This window comes from Mus musculus, chromosome 7 (genome assembly GCF_000001635.26).
Source record: "Mus musculus strain C57BL/6J chromosome 7, GRCm38.p6 C57BL/6J".
Taxonomy (NCBI): Eukaryota; Metazoa; Chordata; class Mammalia; order Rodentia; family Muridae; genus Mus; species Mus musculus.
The window spans coordinates 90,388,980-90,412,256 of record NC_000073.6 but is presented as its reverse complement, the minus strand read 5'-3'; the positions used below and the strand labels follow the sequence as shown (position 1 = coordinate 90,412,256).

General features: G+C 40.9%; 1 protein-coding gene across 15 annotated transcripts in view; it reads right to left on the bottom strand.

Moving 5' to 3' along the window:
- Positions 1-1,537: 1,537 nt before the first annotated feature.
- Sytl2 (synaptotagmin-like 2) overlaps positions 1,538-23,277 on the bottom strand; it is a 108,509-nt gene continuing 86,769 nt past the window's right edge. For 5 of the 15 annotated variants that reach the window (NM_001289583.1, NM_001040085.2, NM_001289584.1 and 2 more), the window contains 9 exons: positions 19,804-19,898; positions 16,975-17,094; positions 15,614-15,783; positions 12,971-13,073; positions 10,689-10,859; positions 9,148-9,226; positions 5,247-5,346; positions 3,696-3,901; positions 1,538-2,855 (listed from right to left, as the gene is read on the bottom strand). In NM_001289583.1, coding sequence (NP_001276512.1) covers positions 2,710-2,855; positions 3,696-3,901; positions 5,247-5,346; positions 9,148-9,226; positions 10,689-10,859; positions 12,971-13,073; positions 15,614-15,783; positions 16,975-17,094; positions 19,804-19,898 — 1,190 coding nt within the window. In that variant the 3' untranslated portion in view covers positions 1,538-2,709. Of the gene's footprint in view, positions 2,856-3,695; positions 3,902-5,246; positions 5,347-9,147; positions 9,227-10,688; positions 10,860-12,970; positions 13,074-15,613; positions 15,784-16,974; positions 17,095-18,641; positions 18,735-19,803; positions 19,899-23,277 lie in introns of those variants that run through there. The other 10 variants (XM_006508356.3, XM_006508358.3, XM_006508359.3 and 7 more) reach the window with 7 other exon arrangements.

Here is a 23,277-nt window from a genome sequence, read left to right as displayed (position 1 = left end):
CTTTGTTTTTTGCAAAGGAAAGTTTTTTGGATGTGCCTTATGCACGACAAACTCCTCAAGAGCCACGGGTGTATAAGAGTACTAGTATTCATTTAGAAAAAACGTCTGAGGCATTGCTTACCCTGCAAAGGGTGGATTCTCATATTGCCTCAGGGTTAATGTTAGTGAATCAGAGTGGATATTTTACAACATGACATGAGTTGTGTGGCATCCACTTTGCATGTGTGCATCACTCCCAATAGGTTTGTTAATAATTCTTTTATTAAAAGTACAGACCTATCGAATTACCTGAAGGGGAACTGGTCGCAGGAGCTGGAGAGGTTGCAGACGAGACTGCAGATGCAGATCCTGAACCTTAATGGGACCAGAGTGGAACCAGTGACCCTCAGAGACTTTACCTCTTGGCTTACCTCTGCTTTTTCTTACTTTAAGGAATGGGTGGGAGTGATTTTGTTTGGTGCTGCCATATGCTGTGGACTGGTGTTCATGCTCTGGTTGGTATGCAAATTCAGAACCCAACAAAAACGTGACAAGGTGATTATAACTCAGGCACTTTTAGCTATTGAAAACGGCTCCTCCCCTGAAATTTGGTTATCCATGCTCAAGAATTAGTTGGCATCTGAGTTCTCTGCTCTTGCACTCCACAGCACTGAGATGAGAGAGACTCAACGATCATTGATCAGCCCTTGCACATCACTGAGGTTTCCTCATTGCAAGCGATAGAGTGATCATGATTTCACCACTAATTCATTTTTTGGCTGGCCTCTTTTGCAGAGTTCGCCCTAGGTCATTTAGCAGTTATTGTTACACAGCACTGCAGTATCCAGAGACGGGCAACTTTCCTCGTGCACAGTCCAACCTAAGACATGGGGCCCGGTGGCGATAGGGTTACCCTATGACGGGTAAGGCTGTGACATTAGAGGAATGACCTAAAACAGGAGCCACGGCGGATGGACATAATTGCACAGGCCTAGTCCAGCCTCATTTTATTAAAACAAACAGGGGGAGATGTGGGAAGCCACATGTGCTGTTGCAGAGTGGCACTGACTACTGCTGGCCACCACGCATAAGTCTGGACAAACAACCAATGTGTACATATGCAGTAAAGTTTTTTGCAAAGACACTGCCTGGCCCGGGCATGATAATGAGGTTCTGTAAGGTACTGAGAGTATAACCAATCAGATGTGAGACATGCAAATGAGGTATGATAATGATGTTCTGTAAGGTACTGAGAGAGAGTAGCCAATCAGATGAGGAACATGCAAATGAGGCTTAGTGCATAACCAATCCGGGTGTGAGACACGCCCCTCCTAGGCCTATAAAAGCAGCACCAGTTCTGGGCTCGGGGTCTCTTCGCCTCTACAATCAAGCTCTCCCAATAAACGTGTGCAGAAGGATCCTGTTGCAGCGTCGTTCTTCCTGGCCAGTCGAGCGCGCGCAAGAGGGTGGGGAGGAGAGGCTCTATTAACTCAGCACCCGGTGGACTTAAGTCTGCAGTGTTTGCTTTCCTAAAAAGGCAAATAATCTACTAGGCTTTCAGTTTTACTTATTTATTTAAATTTTTTAGTTTTGTTTGGTTTGTTTTTTTGTTTTTAGACCACTCTCACTGTGTAGCCCAAGCTAGCCTCAGACTAGCAACAATTCTCCTGCCTCCATATTCTAGATCAGGGGTTATAGGCAAGAGCCACAAGGTTTTGATGGCATCTTTATGAGATTTCACATTTACTCACTATCCAGACTTCCTACCTACATTAAGTTGGAGCTTGCTTTTACAGAATGTATTTTTTTAAATATAAGAAGTCAGGCTAAACTACTGATGCAATTTAAACCATGATAATTTATTCTAAGGGTTTTTACAAAAGACCTTATGAAAATTATACATAGGAAGTCCAATACAGTTGAGCAATTTATATTCTGATTAAAACTTTGTAGCAAAGCATATATGTGAATACTTTAATGCTGTTTTTATATAGTAAAATCATAAGAAAACCATCAACTATATGCAATATTTTAGCATAGTCTTATAAAATATAGACTTGCCACCCACTTTAGCAAAAATTAAGCCAAAATAAGCCAAGAGCTGAATTCCATATGCAGCCAGTAGGTGGCACCAAAGTCCATTTGAGACTGAGAAGGTGAGGTTACAGGAGTCCGGGTGTGTGTGGGATTTCTCAAGGCAGATTTATGAGCAGTGAAGTCAGTCTTACTGCCCTAACATGGAATTCAATGTTTCATTAGAGGTTACTAAGTAAATTCGTCATATTATGTAGGTCATTGTCTTCACCGCTGTCCTTTCTCTCTCCACCCCATCCCAGGAGTTTCCTCATTGCTTTGCCCAAAACCTTCTTACTTAGAAGCCCAGCAAGCATTTCAATAACCAAACGGCAGGCCTGCACTGCAACACGGATTGTGGTAGGAAACATGTGAAGCTAGCTTTTTCTTTGGTGTGGAAGCAACAGTTCAGTTTTCCTAGCTTGTTCAACTCTCTCCTTGAATGTCGGCATCACGCCACACTTCTTCTGGGCCGTACATCTTGTCATCGTTTAACTCCCTTGAGTCGTGCAACCAAAGAAATGCATGCAGATTAAGTTGAGCATGCTTCTAAAAGTCATTAGTGACAACGGGAGAGGGTATTTGTCCATGAGGCCAACTCTCCAGTTCAGATGCCCCTGGGGCGTAGTTTTTGATGGCGGAATCGGCTGACTAGGATCACTTGGAAAGCTTGGCAATCAGAAGCATCCGGAGGGGCAGCGTCGCTTCAACCCAAGTGTTGGGAGAGTTTACCATCTTCTCCCAGAGAGCAACTTCCTCAGAAGTAGAATCCATCCAATCCACTTCAGTCCCGTAGCTTTTTCCTGAAAAAGAGTTTTACATTTTCATTTACATTTCCCACTTGGGGCAGGGAAGACAACGAGGAGTGTGCGCACACCTGGAGAGCACACCTGGGTGTAAGGAAGAACTAGTTTACTACGCAGGTCGCTTGTATTAATCCACATGGCTCCTACATAATTGCTCTTCACCTGAACGTGAATGTGGGAACTGGATCATAAGTTTTTCAGGGCTTAGAGGAATCGGGAGGATTAAATACTGAGGAGGAGGAGACTCTAGATGATGCCTTAGGGAGTTTTGCCTGAAAGACTCAATCTCATAATTTGCCTTAGAAATGAACTGTTTATTATCATTGTTGTTATTACTGTTTTGTTTTGGAGTATTGGGTTTTTTGTACAATTACTAACTGCCTTCTGGAACCGTGAAACAAAAGTCATAGAGGAAATAAAACAGCTAACCCACTGATGAAATGATAGTCTCTGTGATTGGTCAGAGCAGACTTATTTATTCACCTATCTCCTTAAATGTCGGCATCACCTGTCTTCTTGGGCATACCTGATGTCATTGTTTAACTTTCTCAATTAGTACAATCAAAGAAATGCATGTTCATTGGCTTGGATATGCTACATAATACTCACCAGGTAAGGATATTTGATCACAAAGTCAGAACTCTCAAGCTCTGATTTTGGAACCTGCCAACAGTACCTTAGGTTCTGAAAGGACGGACTCTGGACTCTTCAGACCCTCTTATCCAAGAACCCTTGGACCCCTGATGACCTTTCACTCAATGGTTTTATTACAATTACAACTTTAGCATTTTCTGGAGAGTTAGGCTCATAGAGAATTAAACCTGTAACAAAAGTTACCTGTTCCAAAGCCGATCCGGAGACCTCCCAGAAACTGGTTGGTTAGTTTATAATGGTCCCAGACTGTGAGTTCTACACAGGCTTCCATCAGATCTTCAGGCCTGAACCCATCATACACCATGGTATGGTTGAAGACGGGGTTGGTGGTTTTCCCTACAGCTCTTGTCTTCTGGCGACTTTTTCTACTGGTATCTGGAAGGATGGTACTATAAAAAGAGAAAGTGATGTGACGGCATCTTAGTTAAGAAAGGGAACATGTATGCTGTCAGTGCCCCTCAGCACAGCTATCAGACAGGCAATGGAAGAAGAGAGCACAAAAGCCAAGTGTGTGGCTCACATCTACAATTCCAGCATCCATCTGGCTGAGGTAGGAAGATTGAAGTGAGATAGCTGTTAGTGGAATGCTTTGACAGAGCATGAGGACCTGAGTTCTAGCACCAGAATCTATACCAAAAGCTGAGCAGGGTAGTATGAACGTTTAATCCCAGTGCTGGGAATTAAATAAAAACAGAACAATTCCTGAGTCTCTGTAGCCATGCAGAATGGCCTAATTGGTAAGAGCCAGGCCAGTGGGAGACACAGTCTCAAAAAAGTGGATTCCATTCCTGAGAACAACACACACACACACACACACACACACACACACCAGAGAGAGAGAGAGAGAGAGAGAGAGAGAGAGAGAGAGAGAGAGACACAGAGAGAGAGAGAGAGACAGAGACAGAGAGACAGAGAGACAGAGAGACAGAGACAGAGAGAACCAAAACAAAACCCTGGCAAGCAGAACATAGGAAACAGGAGAAATCCTCCCTTGTTCCCTAAGAAGCCAAACAGAAAGACATCCAGCAATAACATTTTGTTAGGCTATTGTGCTGGCTAGTCTTATGTCAACTTGACACAAACTAGAGTCATCTGAAAGGAGGGACCCTTAATTGAGAAACTAGCTCCATAAGATCCAGCTGTAAGTCGTTTTCTTAGTTAGTGATTGATGAGAGAGGGCCCTGCCCATTGTAGATGGGGCCATCAGAGGTCTGTGGTCCTGGGTTGTATAAGAAAGTAGACTGAGCAAGCCATGGGGAGCAAGTCAGTAAGCAGCACCGCTCTGTGGCTTCTGCATCAGCTCCTGACTCTAGATTCCTGCCCTACTTGAGTTCCTGTCCTGACTTTCTGTGATGAACAGTGATGGGAATGTGTAAGGCAAACAAACCTTTTCTCTCCAACTTGATTTTTGGTCATGGTGTTTTGTTACAGCAACAGAAACCCAAAGTAATACAGCTATTTTGTAGTAAGAATTGTCCTCAGCAACAGAGGTATCCCAGAAGACTTTATGTGTGAGTTTCAAATATCTAGCTTCATTTGTAGACACAATCTCTTAGGTTTGATTTTAAAACCAAATAAAACTTTAGGAGCTGATGCCATAGATGCTTATAGTTTGATGTGTCTAATAATCTGTAAGTGATGGGTGTTGACATCACTGACACAGAGAATTGACACCAGCCAGCAAAGACAAGGCTACAGGAGAGCTAAGGAAAGTGGAGTCATGAATGTTCTTACCATTTAACAAAAGAATTTAGGTGGCTGCCCCTCAACAGTGGGAGGTCAAGGCATTCCTTCACCCAGATGTGGACTTCTCCAGTTGTAGGAAGCTTTTTGCCTGTAGTTAAACAAGGAAAGCAAAATGTGCTGTCATTTCTTTTTGGAAAGATGTAACCTTGCATATGGGATAGTACAAGGAAACAAGCTAAGGCTCAATGGCATTAAGCTGGTTCAGCTGATGGACATTCAGCTGTGTGCTTCTTAGTCTGAAGGTCCTGACGTCAGCTAGCAAAGAACTCAAGAAGGTGGGCTCCAGAAAATCGAATAACCCCATTAAAAAAATGGGATTCAGAGCTGAACAAAGAATTCTCACCTGAGGAATACCGAATGGCAGAGAAGCACCTGAAAAAATGTTCAACATCCTTAATCATCAGGGAAATGCAAATCAAAACAACCCTGAGATTCCACCTCACACCAGTCAGAATGGCTAAGATCAAAAATTCAGGTGACAGCAGATGCTGGCGAGGATGTGGAGAAAGAGGAACACTCCTCCATTGCTGGTGGGATTGCAAGCTTGTACAACCACTCTGGAAATCAGTCTGGCGGTTCCTCAGAAAATTGGACATAGTACTACTGGAGGATCCCGCAATACCTCTCCTGGGCATATATCCAGAAGATGTCCCAACTGGTAAGAAGGACACATGCTCCACTATGTTCATAGCAGCCTTATTTATAATAGCCAGAAGATGGAAAGAACCCAGATGCCCCTCAACAGAGGAATGGATACAGAAAATGTGGTACATCTACACAATGGAATACTACTCAGCTATTAAAAAGAATGAATTTATGAAATTCCTAGGCAAATAGATGGACCTGGAGGGCATCATCCTGAGTGAGGTAACCCAATCACAAAGGAACTCACACAATATGTACTCACTGATAAGTGGATATTAGCCCAGAAACTTAGGATACACAAGATATAAGGTACAATTTGCTAAACGCATGAAACTCAAAAAGAACGAAGACCAAAGTGTGGACACTTTGCCCCTTCCTAGGAATGGGAACAAAACACCCATGGAAGGAGTGAGTTACAGAGACAAAATTTGGAGCTGTGACGAAAGGATGAACCATCTAGTGATTGCCATATCCAGGGATCTATCCCATAATCAGCTTCCAAATGCTGACACCATTGCATACACTAGCAAGATTTTGCTGTAAGGACCCAGATATAGCTGTCTCTTGTGAGACTATGCCGGGGCCTAACAAAAACAGAAGTGGATGCTCATAGTCAGCTATTGGGTGGGTCACAGGGCCCCCAATGGAAGAGCTAGAGAAAGTACCCAAGGAGCTAAAGGGAACTGCAACCCTATATGTGGAACAACAATATGAACTAACCAGTACCCCGGAGCTCTTGTCTCTAGCTGCATATGTATCAAAAGATGGCCTAGTCAGCCATCACTGGAAAGAGAGGCCCTTTGGACTTGCAAACTTTATATGCCCCAGTACAGGGGAACGCCAGGGCCAAAAAGGGGGAGTGGGTGGGTAGGGGGTTGGGGGGGTGGGTATGGGGGACTTTTGGTATAGCATTGGAAATGTAAACGAGGAAAATACCTAAAAAAAAAAAAAGACAAGTGAAAAAAAATTAGGAGCGATTACCAACAGCTAGGTGCTCTGAGAGAGAGGGTTGCTTTTTTTTTAAGGATGCGCCTCTGGTCTGCTATAGGTGAGGTTGGGGATAGGGGAGGACACAAAATTGTCTTGGTGAGTAAAGGTAACTCTGGTGGAGTTGGGAGGGAGGCAAATATAATCTGAATGCACTGCATAAAATTCAAAGAACTAATAAAAATGAGAAAAACAATGCTGGACAGTGGCAACATTCATAATGCTTCCAAGAACAGGGCATTAGTCTTTCTGGGGTTTCACTTGGTTCAGCAATGTAAGACATCAGGGGTATGGATCATCTGTTTACAACTATATTCAAAACGTACCAAGACAATGCACAACCCCTTCAAATACCATTGCCAGTGTGAACTGGTAAACTGGAAGACATTTTAAAGGCAGATTTGAGTGTAAAGTAACCAAAACTGGATGCTGGCTTTTTTTTCAATAGCCCCTTCTCCAACATGTTAAATATTCTTACATATATAATAAGGTTATTGAATATATAAATATAATTGTTAGTATCATAGATAATTACTAAGAAGTTGGCTTAGTCTGAAGTTGCTGCTAGACTGCTTGCATATAAACAGAGGAACACTATTAGATTTTTCTGGGTGGTTTAGTCTAGTCAACTAAACCATACTCATTATTCTACAGCTACATCTATGAAGTACTCGTGTGTGTGTGTGTGTGTGTGTGTGTGTGCGTGCAGATACACACATACATATACATACAATAAATATGATAAATAATTTATACCCCTTGGAAATTTATGTGGCTTAGCAGGAGAAATCAATTTAAACAAAATTAATGCAAATAAAAGGACAAAAATGAAATGTGGTATGAAATGTCAAGCTATTATTGCAATGCTTTACAATGTTGTCCTTAATGAGAACTAGCTGAGTCAGGACAGGCGGTGTGGAGCTGAGACTCTGCCTGAGACTTAGGTAGGTCGAGGAAGGGGAGGAAAACGTAGAGAGAAGACCTACAGAGTAAAATGCAGACAAGGGGAAGAACATTGCAACACGTAATTCCCTCAGCCCTCACCACCAAGTCAGTGAGGAAAATTAGAAATGGCCCTTCTGTAGAGATTGACCTCAAGCGACAGGTTACAAAGTCATATGCAAAAAAGACCCAGCAGTTATAGACTAATGGTTGGGCCTCAATGTAACTTAAAAATATATTTTGCCCTTCCTCTTCCTCCTCTTCTTTTTCCTTCTTCTTCTCCTCCGTGTCTTCTTCTTTTCATCTTCTTCCTCCTCTTCTCTTCTTCTTCCTCCTCTTCTTTTTTCTTTTAAGTGTAAAATGTCCTTCTTTTTCTTTTCTTCTTTCTTTTCATCTTCTTCCTCCTCTTCCTCCTTTCTTCTTTAAGTGTAGCACATCCTTTTCTATCTCAGCCTGTGCCTGCACCAGCCATTGTTCCTTTCCTCAGCAGCTTTATGTATGGCTTAGTTATTGAACACATGAATTACACAGCTCCAGACTTAACTACATTTCTACAGCTTTAAGGACAATCTACCTGGGAAATTAGTTGTTGGCAGGATCTGGCATTCATTTCCTGCCAGTTTTTTGAACTTGTTGAACCGGCTGAAGACCTAAGGCCCCAGTGCCCAGGCTGTAATCGGTAATCAAGACAGAAGGCTTTATCTCCTAATGAGACTAAGAAGAGAAGATCAATGTGCTCCAATTTCCTAGGCACTTTCTATGAACCCTTTGAGCTCACATTTGGGAAAGGAATCCTTGAGTTTCTCCCCTATCACAGCTCTGTCAATAGGCCTGGACGCTCACTACAGCAAAGCCTGTTCGCATGGTACAAACACCAAGATTTTCAGGAACCAAGGAGAAATCAAAACAAGGACTTTGTACAGGGCTGGAAAAGACAGAACAAAGAATTTCCTCATAGAAGTGGGAAATAAATTGGTATTTCCTACACTCTGGAAGATGGCAAAGGGGAGCTGCTGTTTAAAGGGTATAATGCTGTTTAACGGGGCGATGGCAAAGCTGTGGCAATCTGCTCCACAGCAAGCTCCTGTCACTGAGCTAAATGGTGAAGACGATAAGGGTTATGTATTTCGTACCGTAAGAGAAATAATGAGATTTTTCTCGTTTACAACTTTGAGTTGATTCCTTTGGTCTATATAATTATTAACTTAATATGTGTGCTCAGCGATCCATTTTTGAAAACAGAACAGAACCCAAGTTATCTGGAGAGCAAGAGGTAAGCAGAGGGTTTGGATGTGAAGACAAAGTCATTGCATACCAGGGCTTGGTTCCGGAACATACTGGAGAGCTAGTTTCATTTCACCTCTGTTTTCTGTCTCGAGGGCAACTGGTGCTGTCTGAAAACAAACAAACAAACAAACAAACAAAAACAAACAAACAAAAACAAAAAACCAAAGGAATGTTAGCAGCTGTAAAGAACAGATGTTTTTCTATCCTGTTAGTGAACACTGAGTCACAGGGCCATATCTGTCCCATTTCTGAGACTATGGATCACTTGTTTGCTCTAAATTTAGTTTTCCCTCTGCATCCAAGCTACATAATTATTTTTATAACTAAGAAAAAATGTTGCCGTTGGGCAGTAAAACCATGCCAGGAAGCTTGGTAAGGCAGAGCAGGTTGAGACCCAGAGACTCGGTGGGCACACACCTGAGACTCAGGTGGCCCTGCCAGATCCCTGGCCTGGAACATGTGCCACACTCCTCACACAAGGAAATGTGACCTGAAGTCACACAGGCCCAGAACAGAGTTCTCCATGCTACTGAGCTACCTAGAGTCCCAGAGGTCTTAGCCAATAAGCTTTCCTTCCTAGACATTCCTCCCTGCAAAAGGTATTTAACCTCAGGTCCACCCTGAGAAATGGGTACGGTATAGTTATGCATCCATTTTCCACCATGAGCAGCTAATAAATTGATATGGTTAAACAAAGACTGTCGCTTTCATCAAGACCTGCCATGAGGAACCTGGGGACAGCCTTTGTCCACGGACCTGCAGCACAACTCTCCCACCGAAGGCCCATCTATATTTCCAGATTAACTCTGCCAAGCTAAGGACAATCACCCCGGGACAAGTCAGAGCTTCCCCTTCCGTTAGCCCCGGGCTAGACACTGTTCCCAGCCTGTGGGACCCCGACTCTGATCTTGGCTCTTCTGAGACTCCCAGCAGTGCCTGGATGTCCAAGAGCCAGAGAACCCCCGTCTTGGCCCCAGCTTTATCACAGGCCCAGGGACCCCCAAGCCAGCTGTAGCTTTCCCACATCTCAGACTTTGCTTCCCCACCCCTGAGCGGTGTCTCAGAGCATCCCTGAAGCCCAGCAAGCACAGTCAAACTCCACGAGTTCCACCTCCCAAGCGGCCCGGCCGTCCCCTGAGGAGTAAGCCCATAATGATAGCAATTGGGGGCTAAACTGTGAAGACCATGAGTCTGAGGCTACCTTAGGCTAATGGGCAAGTTTCAAATAAGCATGGGCTATGTAACAAGACCCTGTAACTAAACAAAACAAGGCACAGTCTTCTCAAGGGACAATCTCACCATATGCTAGGCTCAAAGTCTATCTCAGATTTCAAAGGATTGGAACATTTAAATGACCTTCTTGAAGACTGAAGTCAGACATTTGCATGGAATGATGTAAGGTTCTTCACATAATTTTTAAACCTCTTTCTTTACCAAATGCACAACGTAAGTTCTATCTTAGCTTCAAATGGTCCCACTTTCCACACCGGCACTGCAAAGTAAGTGCTACCGGGCTCTTCCCTGTACACCAGATCGCTCCCCCACACAAAGAAGGGAATCTGAACCCACCTTCCTCTTCAGTGGGTACCACTTCAGCTGTTTGTTCTGTTTGCTGTCCCAATCCCACGTTTCCAGGTCGAGCTCCACCTCCCCCAGAAAGCTGTTGCGCTTAAATGTATCCCGATGCCAAACGGACAGGTTCAACTTCTGCGTCTTTAAGAATTGCCTTTCAATTTTATACTGCAGTGAAGAGAAGAAAATGAAAACGATGACTAGCGCCACCTTATGCCAAAGTTATGACACCGAGATGAAAGCTCATCTGTGTGGACCCAAAGTGCCTCATCTGTTTGGTTTCCGGTCTCAAAAGGCTGGCCTGGCCAAGGCATCTTACTCCATGGGTCTAATTTCAGAGAGCTAAAGCCCAATCTTTCACGAACTCGGATGCTTTCCCCTCTGCTGGAAAAGGCAAACCGTGGCTCAAATATCATAGCTGGAAAGAGCTTTCTAAAAACAAACGTCAGCTATTCAACCGTTGTTGGATGCTTTTACATGAGATAGAGCTTTTTGTTTGTTTGTTTGTTTGTTTTTGTTTTTTTGTTTTTGTTTGTTTTTTTGTTTTTTGAGACAGGATTTCTCTGTGTAATCCTGGCTGTCCTGGAACTCACTCTGTAGACCAGGCTGGCCTCGAACTCAGAAATCTGCCTGCCTCTGCCTCCCAAGTGCTGGGATTAAAGGCATATACCACCACCAATCAGGTTCCATCTAAAAATACAATTCAAATCATTCTAGTTCTGTTTTTTTCACCTAAGGACAAGGTCTTTTTTTTTTTTTTTTTTCTGTTTCTGTTTCTTTTCTTTATTTTATTTTATTTTATTTTATTTTATTTTATTTTATTTTATTTTATTTTTGAGAGAAGGTCTCATTTAAGGCCCCCTGCACAAACTTGCTATGGAGCTGAGGATAACACCACATTTCCCTTACCCCCTCTCCATGTTCTCAGATTATAGGTGTGCACTACCAGGCCCAGCTAGACTTCATTATTTAAAACAGCTTTGGGTTCACAGAAACTTAAACATGAGGTACAGCCCCCATATACCCTCTGCCCTGAAAACAGACCTCTCACATTATCAGATCAAAAATAATAACAACAACAACAACAACAACAACAATAATAATAATAATAATAATAATAATAATAATAATAATAATAAAGTAAATTTGATTTTTCCAGCTTCACATGGTTAGGTAGAAAAGATTTGGTGTCCTAACAGTTTCTCATCTCAAACTAAGTCACTCCTTGATTATATATAATCATGGAAGGAATAATAGTACTTCCAATCTAAAAATAATCTCCATTTGGCTTTGTGACATATTACTTGAAGGTCCATTTTGGCTATATCGGACCTACCATTCCCTGAATTTACTATTTAAATTAGCTGGCTTTTTCTGAGTATAGGGTTGAAGCAGCTGACCCAGAAATAGCTAGGGTCCTGGGATATGTCACAGTCAAACGGTAATTACAAACTTGCTGCATGAATCCACAGATGGCTACCTCAGCCACGGACGACTGGCACCATCACTTAACTGCTTCTTCCCTTTGTCCTGGAGGATTATCAAATACTTGTAGTTTTCCAAAACAGAGAATGAACAACACCTCTTATTTAACTGATTTGTCAATAGTAACAGATGTCACATGACATCCCATGTTGGGAGACAAAGAACGTATGTGAGCAAGGCAACTTTCCGCTTACAGCCCACCTGTCCATCTTTCCAATAAACATTCCTGTGCTGCTCCCTACACTAAACACTGCGCTGTGGGTCAGTATGTGTTAAATGTCTAATGTGGGGCATTAACTCATTAATGTCTAGTCTGCGGTTTGTAAAAGGGGTATATATGGAAATTACCATTTGCCTCATTTCTGAGATCTGAGGCGCCAGAGTGTTATACAGTCTATACGAACCATAGAATTCGTCCTTACCCTTATGGAAGTTAACCCTTACTGTCAAGGTTAACGGACTAAATGTTGACACAGGCCATCATAAGACTAGGGAGTCAGTTGTCATTAGAGGAATTATGGTTGCTGTGGTAGAAGTATTTAAGAGTAGCTTAAGGTACAGTTAAGAAAGGATTAGGAAGAAGACCATTCCAGCCTGAAGGAACAGAAAATGTGAGAATGTGAAGAAGAAGAACTTCTGCTGAATTTTAGAAAGGAACACACTGTGACTGGAAAAAAGAAAATGGCGGTTGAGGCTGGGGTGCTGACATTTTCAGTACTGACACCATCCAAGCAGACGTGACTATTTCCCCAGGTCATCACAAAGCTTTGTCTGTGGACAGAATTTAGAAATACCCGCAATATCTCGTTGTATACAGGATTCAAGGTCTTCTTCACTACGAGTGTCTTCTTCTTGCCCATTTTGCCTTTGTCTGGTAGCAGATAGGTCTTTACATACCTAAAAGAGAAACATGGAGAGATGTGAAAGTCAGAGAAGACAAAAGTGATATGTTCACATCTACCTTTTATAACACATAGAAAATTAGGAGCAGAAATTATCCTGTGGTGTCAATAAAAACAGTAAAAAAGAAATGTTTCTGTCCACACCTTTATATTTTTAAATGTTTAAGTGGATTAAGAGATCTTAGTAGAATGAATGATTTAATGAAGCCACCCCCTAGAAGCCACAAGTTATTAAGTGAAAAAAAAAATCTTACTGCCAGATGTGGATTATCTAAATTGTTGGTCAGAGGGGTCTCAGAGCTGCACCTCTGAATAACATGGGCTGCTGACATTGGTCTTGGTTGGCCACTAGAGCTATGTACTAAGACCTAACTGCCTAAATACACCACCCACGTTGGTGGCAGGGCAGAGAGGAACAAAGCTGAAACTGACCTGGAAATTTACTTCACTGGCTAGCTTTCACAGTATTGCAAGGTGCTCCATATAAGCTACCAGGAGAGAAAAGTAATCAGCGAGCTTACCCGTGTACCCTGCATGCTATAATACTGACAAGCCAGACAAGCTCACTAATGCAGCAGTAACATAGATGTCATAGGGTAACCAACCACTTTCTGATTGGAGTTGAGGTCTGTTTCATAGGTCATAACTCATACCTGGGTAAACTTGCTCAAAATTTTATGGTGGTATTCCTGGGGGTACCTACCACTGTTATTTTGCTAAATGAACATATTATCAAACTGCCTTCTAAATGTTTGTGTTTATAGCCATACATCAGTGCTTCCCTTAGCCTTGGTCAGAGGAGCTTCCTTTCGCAGTGGGACGTTTTTTAGTGCAGAGATTCATAACTGGTCAAAATGCTGAGAACAAGACCTTTGCGTGTCTATCCCTAAATGGGTCACCTCTATCAATCTCCTTAACCCCCAAGTTCAGGCAACACTGGAGGAAGAGGGGCAGAAAGAATATAAGAGATGGAGGATGAAGAAGAGTGCTGCTAAGCACTTTTCTGGACATGACACGGGATAACCCTCATGAGCTCACGGCAGCTGTGGGTACCTATACAAGATGGAAAACATCAACATTCCAGGAGGCGTATGGGAAGGAAACATGAGGCCCTACCCCTAGTTGAGGAGCTATTGGCAATTAATGGTTGATGGGGAAGGAGGAGTTATTTTTCTTCAAGGGTGCAGCCATGATAAAATTACCAATATTCAACTACCCATGATGCAATAACCAAGCCATATTTAAAATCTCATGAGCAACCCTAATTAAGCTCGTGTTTTGTTTTGTTTTGTTTTGTTTTGTTTTGTTTTGTTTTTATAGAAATACTTGTGATTGGGAAGATAACTCATTGGGATAAAGAAAGGTTCCATAGGAATGAAAAAGGGACAAGAGACAGGGATGGGGGAGGAGAGAATAAGATCGAAATGTACTATATATACACATGTATGAAATTGTCAAAGGATAAATAAAAATTATTTTTAGAAAGAAGAAATGGGGTTGGAGAAATGGCTCAGTGGTTCAGAGTGCTTTCACTGTCTCAGAGGATCTGGGCTGGTTCCCAGTACCAACATGCAGCTCACAACCATGTTCAACTTGAGTTATAGTGGCTCTGTTTTTTCTCCTGATTTCTGTTGGCACCAGGCTCTCATTTGGTTCAGACACATACAATGCAAGCAAAGCACTCATAAATTAAAAGTAAAATTACATGTCTAAAAATATAAAAAGGGAATGTTTCAGCATTTGATGTATATAAGCACCTTTTAACTTTTAGGGGGTTATATTTAGAATGGATATGATTGTCTACTCTACTCTGTAATAAAACAGTGCATTGCTCTTTGAAATCAAATAAGAACAAAAGCCAACCGGGAATAACCCAGAGAAACGGTCACAAATCAGACTTCTTCAAAGGCCAACCTTCAAACAAACTGAAATGTACTCACTCACGTGATTTAAAAGATGAATTAGCAGCTCTTCCTAACGTTCCCATGCCAGACTTAACTGAATTTATTATTCATTTGTTTTGAGACACCAGAAGCTTACTTCTAACTTACCATCCTCCAGCTGGGGTTACAGATGTGTGTCACTACACTTGGCTGTGTAGGGCATAATTTAAATATGGGAACTACTTTATTATTAAGTCTTAAGTGTTTTCACAACAATGAACATTATGAAGTCTGTCCCTTAGGTCTCTAATTTTAGAAAAAGTTTGAAAGTCTGCCAGGAGGAGCAGGGGTCTGATTTTATTCTGGATTTTGCTGCCTCTGAATCCATCTTTATGGTGTACTTGTCTCTAATCTTTGTCTCAAGCAATGCCTCCAAAGTCCCCAAACTGAAGTATTTAGCGCTTCTCTGTATCTTTTTTATAATCGAATGTTTGGCATATGGGTTTATAAAAAGTAACCAACTTTTCAAAGACCCCTGTAAACACAAGCACACACAGACCCTGTCATTGATGGCTTTGATTTCTTGAATCCCTACCAGATTGACTGAAGACTAAGAAAAAAAATGGGCGAGTCTTCCCAGGTCTGTACTTACGGATCTGAGCGCTGTTTCTTAACATCTGCTGCTGCTAAATCCTTACACTGGGCCACAAACACATGCAGCTCTTTCAGGGACTCCACGTAGTCGAGTGCAAACTGCACGCTTCCTTTCACTTCTAGGTTGCCAAAGTCTCCACTGTAAACGCTCATCACACTGCCACTCGCCTGGGTGCATCAGAAATAGGCAGTGTTTATGTCGCATTCCTGACACCCCAGTGCAAGTGGCTCGCACACAGTCTCTGCTTGGCATTATGCTTCCAGCTTGCATGTAAAACCAGCTAATTTGATATGGCAGAAGGCAATACCAACACAGGTGATCTGACATGATACAGATGCCTGGGCTTTAACTGTTGCTAAGTGACAGATAATAGTGCAACACAAAGTTATTTAGGTGCGAGTTCATCTCAAAACGGTGGTTTTACACTAGGTGGCATTCTCTGTTAGCCATGCTTAGTGTTTAAAATGCCAAAGGAAAAAGGATGCGAGAAACTCCAGGCACAAATCACAGTGACACATCGCTTAAAATTCCATGACACTACAAAGGAATTTTACCCTGTTCCTTATCCTCTGAATCTAGAGAAATGCTTGCTGAGCCTTGCGCTTTCAGAGTTCAGGAAGGGTAGACTATCTATGATTGATGAAGGGAACTTAGAGCCTTCCCAAGGCATACATAGATTATCAGGGAGGTGGAAATCAATTTAAATAGATTTTTTAAAAGGGCTTCAGAAATACAAGGCTAGTAAGAATTTAAGCATGGCGCCATTTGTCTAGTATACCTAGTGAGCTGTATGAATGTGTATGGATAGTAGAAAACTATTTAAAGAAATGCATGCCAATGGCATTTCACATGTGTATTTCTATATGGACACCACATGAGCTGCCTTAATTTATGGGAGAAGTTCCGTATAATCACATTCACTTTACTTTGGGAGCTTTCCATTTAAAAGCTTGTTCTGGATCCTCCCAGAAGGCAATGGAATGCCATCCCATTCCTCACAAGACTTGATCTAAAGACAGGTACAACTGTGTGTCGACAAGTTGTATATAAAGTCATGTCCGAGATAAGCAGGTTCTGTAATAGCTACTCTTGTTTGTTAAAAAAAAAAAAAAAAAAGAATGGTTCATATTGTTGCCATTTTTAAAGCACATCAAAAACTTTTTTTTAAATTATAATGTACATTAAACCCTTCATTCTATGAGAATTGGAATATATAGCTAGCTGGAAGGTAATTAGAAATTAAAGAAAAACGACATTTTAGAGCTAAGACAAAAGGCTACTTTCCAGTGAGCAAGGGCATAGAAGAGCAAAGTTTAGAGCAGCAGAGAGAGATTAAGATGGAGCCTTTGTTTACATACAGAGGACAAGGACGTCATGCCAGAGGAGCTGCTAAGATTGGTTAATGAGCTGGGGCTCTTCTTGTATCTCCTGAGCTGGTAGCTGCTCTCTGATGCTGTGTCTGTTTCTCTGTCATCGCTCTACAAGACATCACATCACATATGCAGTGTTTATATTTGGAATGAGTCAAGGTCAGAATATTTTAAGTTTGGAATGAGTCAACGTCAGAATCTATGTCCAGGCGAGGATGGTATCTTATTACACACTGGTCTGTGACATTTCCCAAAGGCAATGGATGCTAGGGGCTAATTGCTGGGGATTCTGGATGGAGTGGTGGTCTGCAGTGAACTTCACCTAAGAGAGCAGTGTGCTAAGAGGATGGCAAAGTGATCTTTTACCACTGTGTGACCCCCAGGACCTATGGAAAACAGCGCCACTGTGAGCTTTCTTGTAGCTCTTTCAATATATTTACATTCCCTAGAGAAGGTATATATATATATATATATATATATATATATATATATATATATATATATATATATGTGCATATGATATATATTATATATATCATAAAACATCTATGAAATCCAAAGTATAAAATACCATGCTTAAGTCTTTTCATTCTTAATATTTTAGCTTTAGCTTTCTTAAAAATCAAAATCTTTTGCCAAAGATACCATTAAACTAGGAATAATAAGAGCTAATCTGACGAGTTTCAATTCCATTTTATATTTTTAAGTGTAAAGCCCCACTTATGTAACCTATAGTGTTGTTGTATTCATCCATTTGTTGCTGAAGTCTTTTAAATTATTCATTCACTAACTTTCAACATATGGCTTTAAAACTTAAAAAGCATAGGATACTAATTTTAAATACATCCCAAGGAACATCTACTCAGAACAAGGAGGGAAAACAGCAGTGAGGAATTCAATTGCATTTATAGTTAAAGCTTGTGGAAAGTTGTCTTATAAGGTTCATCATCCATAACAATTTTACTTGGGGAATGCAGGGCTTATGGAGCTGCACAATGGCTCCAGGGCTGTGGAAGAGTAGTTAGTTCATGCCAGCATATTCCAGGATCATGCGATTACACACCAACATCATAGATGTCAATTATAATGCAGATTAATGAAGGAGTTAAAGAAAAAAAATTAATGACTTACATGGAAGAGAAAAGAATCTTGTTTCAAGGACTTTTTTTTTAAATCCATACCTTTTAAATATCTCTGATGTTACGTTCCCTTCCCACACACTAAACAATCCATTCCCCTCTCAGAACACATTATATCTTCTACTGGTATACTAGATCATTAATAAGTTATGGGGAAGGGCCTGGTGCAGCATTTTTCACATAGCTAGCACTCAGGGGCAGCTGATAGAGGGGCAAGGGCTGATTTCACCAGTGCATCCTCTGCAGGTCAAGCCTCCGCGCTCAGAAAGGTAAAGTGATACCATTTCATTCCGACACCTCTGATGCACAAAGCCAAATGTCCCATTAAGGGCTGAGCCAGCAGGTTAAAACTGAAGGAGACACTTAACAAATATATACCGGGACAATTCACCTCTCATTATATGTTTCATTCCTATGACCACCTAAGACCAGAACAGACCTCAAAAGGCCTAAATGACAGAAATTGTGTGGAGTTTATGCTGGCTAGCATCCAGCTAATGAGTTAGTTCTACTCACAAAATGAGTGATTTTTTTTTCCCAAACTGTAGTGTAGGGTTCTTAAACATCTGCAAGGACCAAATATTTGCAGGTGCTGTTTCTCCAAAGTCCCTAAGGGAGAAAAGGGTACTCAGGATGGGAGTAGGGTGCTATTTACATCTTGCTCAGAATTTTGCACACATCCTGTCTTCTAAGAAGATTGCTTGAGTATAAAGCCTTCTATTTCCCCCTCAGAAATTAGGGCAAAATCTAAAATCACAGATTCTAACCTTTACTGAGTGTTCACTATGTTCCAGGCACTGTGATATGTGTTTTCTTTGCATTAGGCCATTCAGTCCCAATAACCTCATATGGTATATAGTCAAAAACCAGACTCACTGAACGTAAAGAATCTATCTGTTTCTGGTAGTACAACAATATAGCTTTTAGCCAGAACTGGAAATATCTTACTATAGACCACAGGCTTCTAATCATGTGACAGCAAGAAACTGAGATCTTACTAGGTCAAAAGACATCAGGTAAAGTGTTAGATCCACCTTGTAGTGGTTTCTGGGTATTTGGAAACTAGCTGGAGTATTGAGTTCCTGGTACATATTCTGAACTTGATAAGTTGCAGAGCATAGTTATGCTCCTACATGGTTCTGGTACAGTGGTTACCAGCAGGGCAATCAGATCTGGATGCAGGTCCACAATCTGGCTGCGTGAAGATATGTTATTTCCATAGGCTTTATTTTTTCACCTGTAATATTCGAGGATAATGGTGGTGCATACCTTCCATGGTCATTGGAGAATTAAGTGAAATCATGAATGTAAAGTTTGTGGATGTCGGCTGATTATTTTAACAGGAGCTTTGGAAATAGTCATACCTCCTATGATTTTACACACCAGCTCTTATCTATAGATACAGTTAATTTATACACCATATTTTCCCCACATTTCTTAATTTGTACCCATTTTGAAGCAAAAGTTTCACATTCCTAGATCTATTCAACCCAACTTCACTGGCCAGAATGACTACTGTCTGAGTGAAATGGGACATGCCATGCTTGCCCTGTTCCTGGATCAACAATATTGCCTGCATTGACTTGGGAGGCAAGAGCTACCCCACTGACATCCTTGGTGGCAAAGCAATACTACCTATCAGTCTCCATTTTTACAATGGTTCAAAGCATGAACTTGCCTCATCTTGAAGAAATGCTGGCACGGACTTGCTCATCCTTTTGAGTTTGTCAGGGTGGGAAAACTGATTATCAGGCAGTGAAGGCACTGTGGAAACTAGAGAGCAGCATTTAGATTTCAAAATTATCCACAACCATTAGACATTATGCACACATTGAGAATACACTTTGCTTTCATTTATGAATGCTGTTCTGTATAAAGGTTAAAGGTGTAGTAGTTGGCATGCATAGGATCATGAGGTAAGTGACAAGCGCTTCATGTAAGTCATGTCCAGAGAGAGAACTTAAAAGGGAGTTGAACCAAATGAAAACAAGCAACCAAACAAAACCATTTGCTCTTACTTAATTTGCGTTGGTCTTACATTATATTATGTACCAGACATGATAGCTCAAATCCCAGCAACACACTGGGGCTGAGGCAAGAGTACTTCTGTAGACCTGAAGCTATCCTGGGCTACATGTTGAGTTCCAGGACAGTCAGGGATACAAAAGGAGACAGACCACAGTCTCAAAAAGACTCCTGCTTGTCAATGTGAATTGATTTTACTTATCTTTTTCCACATCAGAGCTTTGAACCCCAAGTTCAAATGCATTGGTTCATCTCCCCTACCCCCCACCCCAACAAGTTCCATCACATTTCAACATGCTGCAGGCTGAAAAACTATTTCATTTGGACACTTAGGATTTTTGTTCACAATTCAACAGTAAGGACCCTTGGCTATGGCTATGCCTAAGACCAGATTTGTTTATTTAGTGATTAGGAAAATTCCTGTTTGGGGTCCCCCTCTCAGTGTATGTATGAATGTGTGCGTGTGTGCGTGTGAGAGGAAGAGAGAGAGAGAGAAAGAGAGAGAGAGAGAGAGAGAGAGAGAGAGCAGAAAGAGAGAGGTGATACCATGGATCTGATGATGGTTGTCACTCAGAATTATGAAAGACTATAATTTTTAAAGTAATTGTTTTAGCCGGTGAGGTGGCGCAGGTCTTTAATCCCAGCACTGGATTTTTAAAAGCAGGAGGATCTTTTGTGAGTTTGAGAACACCTTAGGCTACATGGTAAGTTCCAGGCCAGCCAGGGCTACATTGAACCACCCTGTATTAAAAATTAATAATTTAAAGAATATATTTAGATACCATTTGGTTCCAAGAAGTTATAGTATATCAAGGTCAGGTTTAAACATTTCTAGTTAATATACTCTACTAATTGATTAAGAAAAGATAGCACATGATTTCTTTCTAATACATGATTTCTTTCTAATGTATGTAAGGGAGGCATGGTCAGAGGGTGAGATTGAGTTCTAATTTGCATATATGTAGTTTGAAAGTTATTTTCTTCTTTTGTACATGAATCACACTGGGAAAGCTTTTATTAAGGTCGGTAGTAGCTCTTACGATAAACGGATTTCTATTTCAAGGCATGTTACTTCAAGTTATGACTTAAACATGATACAAGTATATTGACTTGGCCTTATCCTTAAAATTGCCATTAGGTAATACATACAAAGCAAATTTCCTTTCTCTTCATAACTTAAAGATACACATTTAGCCTTAAACATTAGATGATTTCATCTTTAGTTAAAAGAAGTCAAAGGAGGGAAAAACAAAACTAAGCCACCTATGTTAAATTTTTGCTTATTCTATATGAGGTCTCACCAGCCTGAGACTCAGAAAGGTAAACACAAACAACAAATCCAGTCACGGTGTCTCATTAGAATCCCCACTTTACCATTTCCCATCCAGTTAAATAAAGGGTGTGCATGCCTGTGGGAGCGCATCTGTGTTAATGAATCTCTGTGTGTGTTTGTGTATGGGTGTATACATGAGTGAATATGCGCATGTATGTGTGCATGTGTGTGTGTGTGCGCGCGCATGCGTGTGCACGTGTGCACACATGTATGCGTGCACACAAAAGCATACACGTGTACACGCATGTATACTTTTGGGTGAGTTAGATTAGGTCATATCCTATGTGTGGTTCTATAAGATTGTAAAAGCCTTTCTGTTGCATCATTGCAACAATGTATGTTGTTGGGTGATGTAAATAGGTCAAATTCAATTACACCCATTACTCAAACGTAGTCAGTTTTGTATTTATGACCTTCAGTTATTTAGTTTAATCACACACATTTTGTCTTATGGTAAGAATGTTATTTTCCTAATGAAAAGGCAGTAAGAATCATTTGAAAAAATGCTAAAGAAATGAATTTACCTACATTACAACATATAATTGACCTATTAGGCAATGTATGAAAACATAGGTATAGATATATGTCCATTTGGGTTTTGTTTTCATGTCTTAAACAAAATGTTAAACAAACAGCAACATAAAATCAGGTGCCCAAACTTTAGCACGTCCTAGTTCAGAAGGCAACAGGAAAAGTCTCTTTGTCCATAAACATCTCCCGGGTAGAAGCTTGTTTTGTCTGCAGCAGCCAGACAGTGGCAGACTCACAGAGCCAGGCCTGCATTGCTTTCTCTCCTGGGCAGCTCTTAAGAATTTGTCATGTCATGTGCCAAAGCTCAGGGCCTTCAGGAAGACCTCATGAGCAGTCTCAGATTTCAAGCTAGACATTACAGACTCTCAGCATCAGCACATTATTTTCTCTATCTACTGGCTCCTCCACTGAAAAGCTCTCCGCAGGAGACCTGTTAGCTCACTCAATGGCTTTGGGGGCTTATCACACAAAATACTATGGACCAAAAAGCAGGCATGGGTAGCAATCGCTTCATACCACCAGTATCTACATTTATGAAAGAGGGGCGTTGACAATCATGCAGACATATGTGCATGCTTTGACAAGTCCCGGAGAGCCACTTTAAATATATAATTTACTCTTAAGACAGTGATCCTACCTATGTAGAATAGTCTTTATACTGAAAACTAGGAACAAACATTATCTTTGTCTTCTCGTGGTTACAAATTACTTGCTGGACATTAGTAGCAAAAGTATGTATTTATCTTGTTTAGATTCAAATGTTAGCTTAAAAAAAAATTGGATATTTACTGTTTGAAGCCAGTTTAGAACCTCAGAATTTAAACCCTGAACATGACAAAAATTTGCTTTATAGATATGCAGGGAGCTAGCCAACTATACTGTTTGTGAACTGTCAAAGCACAGTTCTTTTGGGGCTGGGGGGGGTTTCAAATTAGTCATAAGTTGCTTTCTGACTACGCTTATATAAAAGTTAAGGAGACCTGAAGTGCATAGCATAATGCAGCACAAAAGTGAGCTACAATAAAAACGTGCCCAATTGATTTTGAGCAAAGATTCAAAGAACAGAGTAAGAAAAGTTAATAGCATCAATAACAATAGAAGTAAACTTCAGATACACAAGTCTCCTTTAGTGAAAGTATATTCTTTCAGCATAATAAACTATTTTTAATATGTCCATATCAGAATGAAATAGTTTTTTTTTTTTTTGCCAGCTTTGGAGATATAGTAATAATAAGTGCTATGGTATTAATGGATTAGTTCATT